This window comes from Desmodus rotundus, chromosome 3, assembly GCF_022682495.2.
Source record: "Desmodus rotundus isolate HL8 chromosome 3, HLdesRot8A.1, whole genome shotgun sequence".
NCBI lineage: Eukaryota > Metazoa > Chordata > Mammalia > Chiroptera > Phyllostomidae > Desmodus > Desmodus rotundus.
The window spans coordinates 6,256,637-6,267,144 of NC_071389.1; the positions used below are offsets into that span (position 1 = coordinate 6,256,637).

At 53.3% G+C, this 10,508-nt stretch overlaps 1 protein-coding gene across 1 annotated transcript; it reads left to right on the top strand.

Moving 5' to 3' along the window:
• Positions 1 to 320: 320 nt before the first annotated feature.
• UBIAD1 (UbiA prenyltransferase domain containing 1) lies at positions 321 to 9,603 on the top strand. Its single transcript, XM_024554229.3, has 2 exons — positions 321 to 1,086; positions 7,292 to 9,603. Exons 1-2 carry the CDS (start codon positions 564 to 566, stop codon positions 7,777 to 7,779), a joined length of 1,011 nt encoding a protein of 336 aa, XP_024409997.1. The 5' UTR covers positions 321 to 563; the 3' UTR covers positions 7,780 to 9,603.
• The last annotated feature ends 905 nt before the right edge of the window (positions 9,604 to 10,508 follow it).

Genomic DNA, 10,508 nt, shown 5'->3' on the forward strand with positions numbered 1-10,508 from the left:
ATGAAACTCTTGATAAGTCGGAAAGCCACACTTATTGGTGGTGGAACCTGTAACTCTAGGCGAGGTTGTATCCGCCAAGTCTGTGAGCAGCTGCCCCGCGCAGACCGCAGGCGAGGAAAACGCCGGACCTCCGTGTTGTCCTCCGGCCCCGCCCCCAGCCCCGGCCCCGCCCCCGCCCCGCTGGGCTCGGCCAGTTCGGTCAGCCCTTGTTTCCCGCCCGGCCTCCAGAGGCGGGCGCACAAGATGGCGGCCCCAGGAGTTCAAGGAGCTCCTGGAGGCCCGGGGAGGCGGCTACCTGTCGCCCTTGGGCTCTAGTTCCGGGCTGGGGTCCGGAGACAGGCTTCGCCCAAGTGACAGGAAGCTCGAACTGTGCTACTGCGCTTCGTGGGGTGCCAGGCCCGCTTGGTACTGCCCCGGGGCCCGCTGCCTCCCCAGCCCTGCCCCGGGGCGGAACTGGAGGAAGGTCAGAACCGGCCGCCCCGCCCTGTCCCTCCCCGTCTCACTGGCAGTCGCTTTTCAGTGGGTGGCTCACTATTAACTTTGATTCAGCCACGTGCACCTCCATGGCGGCCTCGCAGGTCCCGGGGGAGAAGATTAGCATCCAGGCGGGAGAGACGGCCGGGGACGGGGACCTGCTGGGGAACGACAGTCTGGAGTGGGACAGACCCCTCCCGCGCTCCTGGAGGCAGAAGTGCGCTTCCTATGTGCTGGCCCTGCGGCCCTGGAGCTTCAGTGCCTCACTGACCCCGGTGGCCCTGGGCAGTGCCTTGGCCTATAGATCCCAGGGCGTCCTGGATCCCAGACTGTTGGTGGGTTGTGCCGTGGCAGTTCTGGCTGTGCACGGGGCTGGCAATTTGGTCAACACTTACTATGACTTTTCCAAGGGAATTGACCACAAAAAGAGTGATGACAGGACCCTGGTAGACCGGATCTTGGAACCCCAGGATGTTGTCCGGTTTGGAGTCTTCCTCTACACTTTGGGCTGTGTCTGTGCCGCTTGCCTGTACTACCTGTCCCCTCTGAAACTGGAGCACTTGGCTCTCATCTACTTTGGAGGCCTGTCTGGCTCCTTCCTCTACACAGGAGGTAAGAATTGGCCTGATGCCTGTGCTGGAAGTCTTAGCTGTATGTCCTAGAAACTACTGCTTCGTGCAGAAGTTAGAAGCAGAGGAGTGATGTCAAAAGCTCTTCTCAGGCCACTATGTGAAATCCACACACAGATTTTATTTATTTATTTGTAGAGAAAGGGGAAGGGAGGGAGAATGAGAGGGAGAAAAGCATCGACCTGTTGCCTCTCGTATGCACCCTGACTGGGAACTGAACCTACAACCTAGATATGTGCCCTGATCAGGAATCAAACCGGCGACCTTTCCCTTTGCGGGGGCCACGCTCCAACTAATTGAGCCACACTGGTCAGGGCAATGTGGGTTATTTTGAAAAGAGTAGTAGATGGAGAAGATCTGACTTGGCTTATGGATGTTAGAGATATATATATATATACACACACACACACATACACATATCTATATATGTACCCATATATGAATATATATGCACAAACACACACTATATATATTCATATACATAGTTAACACTTCCTGTGACTTTTCCAAGGGCATCGTCCACACCAAGCTTGATGACGGGACCCATACGCTGCACGAATCGGTTTTTTGTGTGTTTCAGTTGCATTTTTATCTTTCGTGAGTCATATGACATATATATATGAGTCATTTCCACATATATATGGACATTTTTGTTTCTAGTTTCTTTTTGCTGGTCATATCTTGTAATGCCAGTTCCAAATTTTAGTGGAAGTCACTTTGAAGAGCTCAAAATTGTGCTTTCAGCTTGTTTGCTAGGCGCCTCACGGTAGCCGCTGACTAAGGTGGTGATGGCCAGGTGGCTCAGCCCTATTTACCGAGCGCTCATTATGCACCAGCACTGTTTGGTCTCTGTGAACACAGCAGTCCCAGACCCTTGCTCTTGTAAAAGTCGGGTTCCCAGCATTTGGGACTTTGGATGCTGAAACCACTAAAGCTCCTGGTAAGCTAGGTGGGTTGGTATCCTGATTACATCAGTCGGATATAAGAGTCTGGGTTCAGGTGAGAGATCTGAGCGGGAGGTACAGATACTTGGGAATCCATGTAGATGGCACGTAGATGAAGTTGTATGACGGGGTGAGACCACCAGAGGAGGGAGTGCCGACAGAGATGGGAGGGGGACCAGGACAGTCCTGGGCACTCGGACATTAAGAGAAGGGAGCTGTGACAGAGCATCTGGAGGAGAAAGAATACCAAGAGACTGATGTCCTGGCAGCTGTTTGTAAAAAGTTCAGTAAAGGAAATCAATGGCCGCTGTGACAGAATGTCTAAGGTGGCAGTGGGGGGAGAGGCCCGTTCTGTAAAGGTGACACTTAAACTTGGACTTGAAGGATAAGGAGCCAGCCATGGGGCAGAATCGGAGTCTGATTCAGGTGCCGAATCCTTCAAGGCTGAAGGAACAGCAAATGTAAATGCTCAGGAGTGGGGGAGAGCTTGGCATCCTCTAGGGTACTCCAGAAGGCCAATATGTTCGGGAGGGAGAACGGAGATAGAGTTGGAGAGGTAGTGGGGGGGCTAAATCACGCTGGCCTTCCAGGGCCTCAGTCTCCTGTGCTGGATCCCAACCTGCAGGCTTACTCCTTGGACTGCTTTCCTCTGTCTCCATTTCCTCCTTGTGATTTTGACCAGTCCCGAGGCTTCAGATGCTATCTGTTAAGCTGCTGAGCCACAGATGTGTATACCTCTGGCCCAGATCTCTCCGCTGAACTCCAGACTCACATTCAGCTTCTTGCTCAGTGACTCCTCTTGCAGATCTCCAGACATCTCCAGCTAAACATGTCCGAAATAAAATTCTGACCTTCTCCCCAAAGAAACCTGCTCTCCCACAGCTTTCCCCCTCTTACTCGATGGCAACATCACCCTTTTAGTTCTTGAGGCTGAAAATCATGGGTGTCATCCTGACTCTCTCATTTGCATCCTGTCCATCAGCAAATCTGGTTGACTCTACTTTTAAATGCATCTGGGATATGACCATCGCTCACCACGTTCTGCCACTGCCACCCTCATCTGCCTTGAGTTTTACGGCAGGTTCTCTACTGATCCCTGCACCAACCGCTGCCTCCCCCCACCCCCCATCTTGTTCAGAGTAAAGGCCAAGGTCTTTCCGATGATCCCAGGACCGTTACCTGCCCATCTTCTCCTGTCCGCCCAACTCCAATCTGCCCTCTGTCTTTCCTCCTGCTCACAGGCTCCAGCACGCTGCCCTCCTGGCTGTTTCTGGGACACGCCAGGGGTGCTCCCATCTCACAGACTCTTCGGAGAGTCTGCCTCCTGGACTTGGAATGCTCTTCCCTGTGCTATCTGTACGATTCCCTTTCCAACCGCCTCGACCCGTTTGTCCGCTGTTTAGCAAGTACCCTATTTACAGTAAAATTACAAAACAGTGCTTTTTGCAGCAGCTGTGAAAGAATACCATCACACACAAACATGCGCACCCTGTTTCCCGTGCCCCGCCCCCCACTGTCTTCCTTAATGCCCCTCTGCCTTTTCATCACAGCCAGTACTGCCTTTTAACACAAGTAAGTACTGACTTCGTTAGTTACCGTCCGCCTTACACTGTAAGCTGCCTGGGGTTAGGGATTTTAGTCTGTTCTCTGCCAAACCCATGTGCCTGGCATGTGGTTAGTACTTCATCGTTACTGAATGAACAAATGGGGGGGCTGAAATGTATTGAGCAGAGTAACGATTTTACATTTTTTTCCTGAACGTTGTCAATCATATATCAACGTCACACTGTGAAATGCACAGATCTTAAGTGTTATGGTTCAGTGACTTTGGCAGGTGCACACTGCTGTGTAACCCACACCCCATCGTGACACAGAACATTTCCATCGCCCTTGGAAGCTTCCTTGTGCTTCCTTCCTGTCAGCCCCCACTCTCCCTGCCTGTCTGGAGGCAACCAGTGTTCTGATTTTTTTCGCATAGATTTGTTCTTCCTGCTCTAGGACGTCCTGTAAGTGGAACTATTCAGTGTGAATTCTCGGGCCAGGCTTCTGCTCAGCATGAGGCTGTTGAGATTCGTCCTGTTGCAATGTGCGTGAGCAGTCCCTTTGTGTTGCTGTGCGGTGCCTGTTGTACGGACATACCACAACTTGTGTATTCGTTTGCCTGGTCTTCAGCATCTGGCTTGTTTCCATATTTTGACTGTTATGCCTGAACGTTCGTGTTCAAGTCTTTTTGTAGATATTGGTTTTTGCTTTTCTTGGGTAAATGCCTTGGGATGGAATCGTTGAGTGATAGGGTAGGTGATGTTTAACTTTATGAGAAGCTGCCAAAGTGTTTTCACACCTGGTTGTACTGCTCTTTCCCATCAGCAGTGTGGGAGTTCCAGTTGCTCCATATTCTGGCCAGCATTTTGATTCACATTTTAACAAATTCATTCCGGCTGCTATGCAGAGAGCTAGCCCAATATTTCACTATGCTGGTTCATTTGGAAAATGGTGTTGGAGGGGCGGGAATGCCTTAAAGGAAGCTTCCAGGTGGGCCACACGTCTGAGTCGGTGGACAGGTGAGCCACATGTTGGGTGCTCGGGACACCTGGGCCTTCTCCTCGGGGCTCTGGCACTTTCTTGTGTCAGATGACCTCGAGGAGGTTGCCAGACCCTCCTCACCCCCAGAGTGGGTGTGCAGTTGGTTTTGTGGGGCGTGTTGAAGGCGGGGGCTGACCCACGCAGGCACGTGTTTCTGTTCCTCTTGCCCACATCGTGTTTTTGCCAGGTGGTCTCAGGAGGTGTTCTTGGGTAATCTGGCCAGAGTCGAGGCTTTAGAGCTGTGTGTTTTCCTTCCGCAGCTAGAGTCCTTAAGTCTGCGTGGAGAGCCGGGAACATGAGCTAAAGAGAAGTAGGCCCCGGTGGAGAACCTTGCTAGATCTGTGCTGGGAGTACCCCTGCCCGGCATCTTCCTCGGGCAGGGGTCCCGCAGTCCCGCCTTTCCTCGGTTTCATGTGCCGTAGTTTCAGTTTTCTGAAACCTTGCGCTGTCTGCCTTGTCCCACCCTGGACATGAGTCACCCCTTTGCCCAGCATGTCCACGCCGTATACGCTGCCCGCCCATTAGCCAGTTAGTAGCCGTCTTGCTTATCACATTGCCTGTTGAGATATCTCAGTGCTTGAGTTCAAGTGACCTTTCTTTTACTCACTAATGGCCCTGACGTACAAGAGCAGTGACGCTGGCAATTCGGATACGCCGAAGAGGAGCCGTAAAGTGTCTCCTTTAAGTGGAGAGATGTACCGTACGTATATAAAAAACATTAAGTGTGGGCTTCAGTACTCTCCAGTTTCAGGCATCTGCTGGGGGTCTTGGATGAGGGTGGGGGGGCTACTGTAGTCTCCTGAGTATGTGAGATATTGCAGAGACTTCGACTTGCTAGTTTAGAACTGGAGCTGATGCTCTGCTTGAGTGAACTGCCCCCTGGAAGGCACGTCCTCAGGCAAGTAAATTATTTATCAAAACACTGCTTGGGTCGTACAGAATGAGCTTGCAGAGTGTCAGTGGGTATAAGGGGCCATGCCTGTGATGCACTTCCCTGGGGACACTTCATTCCTGAGAACTGGGGGGTCCTTTAGCACCAGAGGTCCCCGCCAGATGGAGGTGTTAGCTTGCGCCACGGTGGGAGTCATTTTGCGATGTGAGTGTATCGAGTCCACTCACTGTGCACCTTCAACTTACACAATGTTGTGTGTTAATTATTCACAATAAAGCTGGGGGAAAACCCAGACATCAAAAGCCTGACTACTGGTGTGAAGGTCAACTTAGGCTGAGTCTTGTTCTTCAGCTGCCGTGGCTCTAGATCCTCTGCAGACTTCCGGCCCTTCTCATTTGAGGTTGCTTGACACGCTGTTGGTTGGTTACCAGTGGTTTTCTTGTTGCTGAGGCCATGCCTTGGTCGCTCGGTCACATCTGGAGGTTTCCCAGGCTTCTGTGGCAGCATACGTGTGGGTGGCCTCCCACCCATTTCTCCTGCTTTACTCTGAGTGGAGTGTTTTTTCTGACCGTGGGCCCAGATTTCAGGTGCATGTGACTGTGGCTCTGTGTTCAGTTCGGTCTCTGTGCCAGGCGCTGGGGAGTGTGCCGTGAACGAGCCAGACCCAAGGCCCTGCCCCCCTGAAACACAGCATCGGTCGGTAGAGGCAGAGAAGGGAGAACGAGGAGCAGTCAGGGTGCCCTGGCGTGTGGTGCAAGAGGACCGGATGTGGTGTGGGGTGAGGGAAGGCTGTCCCGTGGAACGGCCTTCACAGCCTCGAAGGGTGAGTCGGAGTTAGCCAGGCACAGCGGGCAGGGTGGTTCTCAGGGCCCGAGGACCTGCAAGAAGTGTGAGGGGAGAGGGCGGAGAGCTCGGGGGAGAGGCTGGCTTTATTCTGAGGACAACTTGTGGATAAGGGTTTTTGGGTGTGCACTGGACGGGGGGCATGGTCAGGTGAGTGTTTTTAAAGCATCACTTCAGCTGCAGTGCAGAGATTAGGTTAAGGAAGGGAGAGGAGGTTGTGATGAGAACAGAAGCTGAGGGAGCGATTTGAGGGGGTGGGGTGTTGGCTATTCCAGACAGAAAAGGACCGTGCCTTGGATTTGGGGATGGAGTGAGGTGGGCTGGAGTGTGCCGTTGGGGTTGGAGGGAACTGGGCAGCTTTTAAAGCAGTAGATTACACAGGATTTGAAGTTGATTAGCAGTATGGGAGGGGTTGTTAGAGGTGACTTAGGTTGAACAGAATGGGAACCAGAGAGGGGAAGCAGTGTTGTAACCGCCTCGTCTTAGCTGTTTCTCTCATTATGTGGCCGAAGATTTCTTTATGTGGAGTTTGGGAACCCTGAACTTGCGCTGACTCTCACTGGGGGTTTCCAAACCAGCAGGTGCCTCCGGTGATACAATAGGAGGGAATGGTGAAGGGTGAAGGAAACCGAAAAACGGGGTGGTGACACCTTTCCGATCCCCGGTGGGCCCTCCCATTGAACTGTGTGCGTGGGGGGAACCCACTGCTCTTTGTTACATTTTTGTTGGGGGCGGTAGGAAGGAAAAATTGGATGTGACCCTGAACCCTCACCACATGCTAAGAGATTAGTTCCCTGCACCTCCATATGGGGCCCTGCAGGGGAGGGGGCCTCTGCGGCGGCCCCCCTCCTCGTCTGAGTCCAAGGAACAGTCCCTCGACTTCTGCCCTTGATCTCACCCCGGCTCTCTGGGTTTTCTGGCCGTAGGAATTGGGTTCAAGTACGTGGCTCTGGGAGACCTGGTCATCCTCATCACTTTTGGCCCGCTGGCCGTGATGTTCGCCTACGCCGTCCAAGTGGGGTCCCTGGCGGTCTTCCCACTGGTCTACGCCATCCCTCTCGCCCTCAGCACCGAGGCCATCCTCCATTCCAACAACACCAGGGACATGGAGTCCGACCGGGAGGCGGGCATCGTCACCCTCGCCATCCTCATCGGCCCCACCCTCTCCTACATGCTCTACAACACGCTGCTCTTCCTGCCCTACCTGATCTTCAGCATCCTGGCCACGCACTGCAGCATCAGCCTGGCCCTCCCCCTGCTCACCATTCCCATGGCCTTTTCCCTTGAGAGACAGTTCCGAAGCCAGACTTTCAACAAACTGCCCCAGAGGACCGCCAAGCTCAACCTCCTGCTGGGGCTCTTCTATGTCTTTGGCATCATTCTGGCTCCAGCGGGCAGTCTGCCCAAACTCTAAGGGGACCAGGAGCTCCTCCGTCACCATGTGCCCCTGAGAATGTCTCCTGAGCAGGCAGAGCGTCTCAGGAGAGAAGGTGATTTGAGAATGAGGGGCCTAAGGATGGCTTGTGAACTCCTACCTTTTTAAAATTATTAAGTTCTTAAAGATAATGTTTTTGTTTTTGTTTTGTTCTGTTTTAAAGGTGAATCTTAAAACCACTCTGGTATCAGCAGGTGAACTAGCTGCTTGGCCCTTGTTTTATTTATGCTTTCCACTAGAGGGTGCTGTCAGGTCACTTTAAAGTGGACTGGAAGGCCCTAAGACTGGGAAGGAGCCACCTGGGTTGGCCTCCAGTCTGAAAGGGCCACGGTAACGAGGCCAAGTGTCCCCCTGTTATCTCGGTCTTGAAGGATGTGGTAATGACGAGTGTCAGGCCCCAGCGGTCCCAGAGCACCTGTCTCTCACTCTGAGCGTTGGTGTCCTGAGATACACTGCCCGAGAGAGTCTCTCATTAACCCGAACGTGGCTCCCGGCTATTTGCCTAAATTGTGATGCAGGGACTTTTGTCCTTCATCTCTGCTCTCACTTCTCGCCACAGTCGGGGAAGAATGTCAGATCACCCTGCAGCAGTAGAGTCAAGCTAATGACTGGGAAGGAGGAAAAAACCCACCCCTGGGGCAGCTGGGAAAGTCGCTGGGCTTCGGGATAGAAGTCGGTTGTTTCCCTTTGTAGAGCCCCCTGGGGTCACAGGAGGACTCCCAGCCCTCCCAGTAACCAGCAGCAGCCCTGGAATTGTGGAGACACTGCCCTCCCTGCCAGCCACGTGCAGCCCACAAGTCCTCTTCGTGCCCCACCCCCACCGCCTTCCCCAGTGCTCTACGATGCCCATTCGTGTGTCTCCCATCCCTGGGGCCCGACTGTTCGGGCAGCAGCTCAGCACCTGAGTCAGGGACGGCTGCCACTTTGCACCGAGCCGCAGGATGAGCAGACCAGGGCCATCAGCTCCTCCGTGAAGGAATAAGCCAGCAGACAACCAGTCCTGGCCCTGTGCAGACAAACTGTGGGCCCTGCTGGGGAGGGACGGTGTCTTCCGCTGTGCAGGCAGATGTGCCATGCTGGCCCTGCGTCTCCCGGAGGCTTCAGGTGCCCTGTGGGAAGGTGGTTTGCACCCAGGATGGGGGAGTTCCAACGCTGACCAGAGTTGCTGTTCATTTCATTGCCTATGAAGTATAATTTCTAGGCTGCGTTTGGTGTAAGACTGAGACACATCGCGGCCATCCTTGTACGTTTTCCTGTTGCGAAGAGAGCCATTCTGATGGCTCTTTCAGGGGCTTGACCTGCAGAAAATGATAGAATTCGTTCTTCATCCTTAAAGTCAGTTAATTATATGATTTGGCTCCTTGAGTTGCAAAAGTTCCCGTAGGTGGTTTGTCTGCAGAGATTCGGAATCCCCAAGTAGTGGGCGGGGCCCGGTCACAAGGAAACCGGCCCTTCTCTCCTGCCTTTCTTCCCAGCACCTCTTCTGTTTTCGCCAGGCTTGTGGCACGCTGGTGCTCACAGGGCCCTGCCCTCAGAGACCAGCTCTTCCCACGGGGCTCACCTGAGGCGGTATGACCAAGAGCTGTCTGCAGGCCAGACCACCTTTGGAAGCGCTCCTGTCGGGTGTCGGCCTCTGCGTTGTGTCCCGGTGCAGATTTTAATGCCTCTTCTTATATACAAATGTTTCTAAAACGCCAGACGTGGTGCCAGGTTTTATACGCGGGTCACCGTGATTTGTATCACATCCCCTGATTCAATGACCATTTTCTTTAGACTTGTTAATAAAAGACATGTTTATCAGTTTCCAGTTTTTCTTTGCTTTCCTCGCACTTCTTGTCTTATTGTCTGTGAACTCTGATTCCTGAAGCTCAGGAGACCCGCACAGGGACACTGGGGCACTGGGTGGGGGTGAGGGTGGGGTACACGATCTTTCGTGATGAATTCGGGTAGGATGTGACCCGATTTGTCGATCCCTCAGAGAAGACAGGAGGGACCACTCAGAGCTGGCATGGATTTGCCACGAGCCAGCCAGGCCAAATTAACCTTGTTTCCCTGTTCCTTCCCACCTCCGTGTTTCTTTTCCCTTGATAGGGCCGCCGCGCCAATAGATTGAGAACATGCAGCCGACAGAGTGCATTTGGCTCTGGGCCGGGCATCTGACAAAGCAGAGGTGCGGGTGTGTGTGTGTGTGTGTGTGTGTGTGAGAGAGAGAGAGAGAGAGAGAGAGAGAGAAGAGAGAGAGAGAGAGACAGCCTGGCTCAACGACTATCGGCCTTGCTCGTCGCATGGCACACACAACCTCATCACTAAAATTCTGCGGCACACCGAAAATGTATTTTTGGCCAATCTGACCAAGAAAACATGTAATTGTGACTCATTCACACAGGATGGCTATCGTGTTGACTGCCGTCATTTTTCACTGGACGGTGCACAGGAAAAGGGGTCAGTGCCCCTGACTAAGTAGTCAGGTACTGCCTGCTTTAAAAAGTCGCGCGGTGCACCAGGGGGAAGTCACTGGTTGGGTTAGATGAGTTTCCGGAAAGCTGAACAGGCTGTGGGAGGGATCCCACTGACCAGCGTGTGTGTCCATGTCAACAGGCAAGGGAGCCTCTGGAAGCGAGTGCGCGCCTGCCCTCCGCCGGCAGGGCTCAGCACCTGTAACAACCAATCGGAATTGGGCCCAAATCGCAGGTTTTGCAAATCATGGA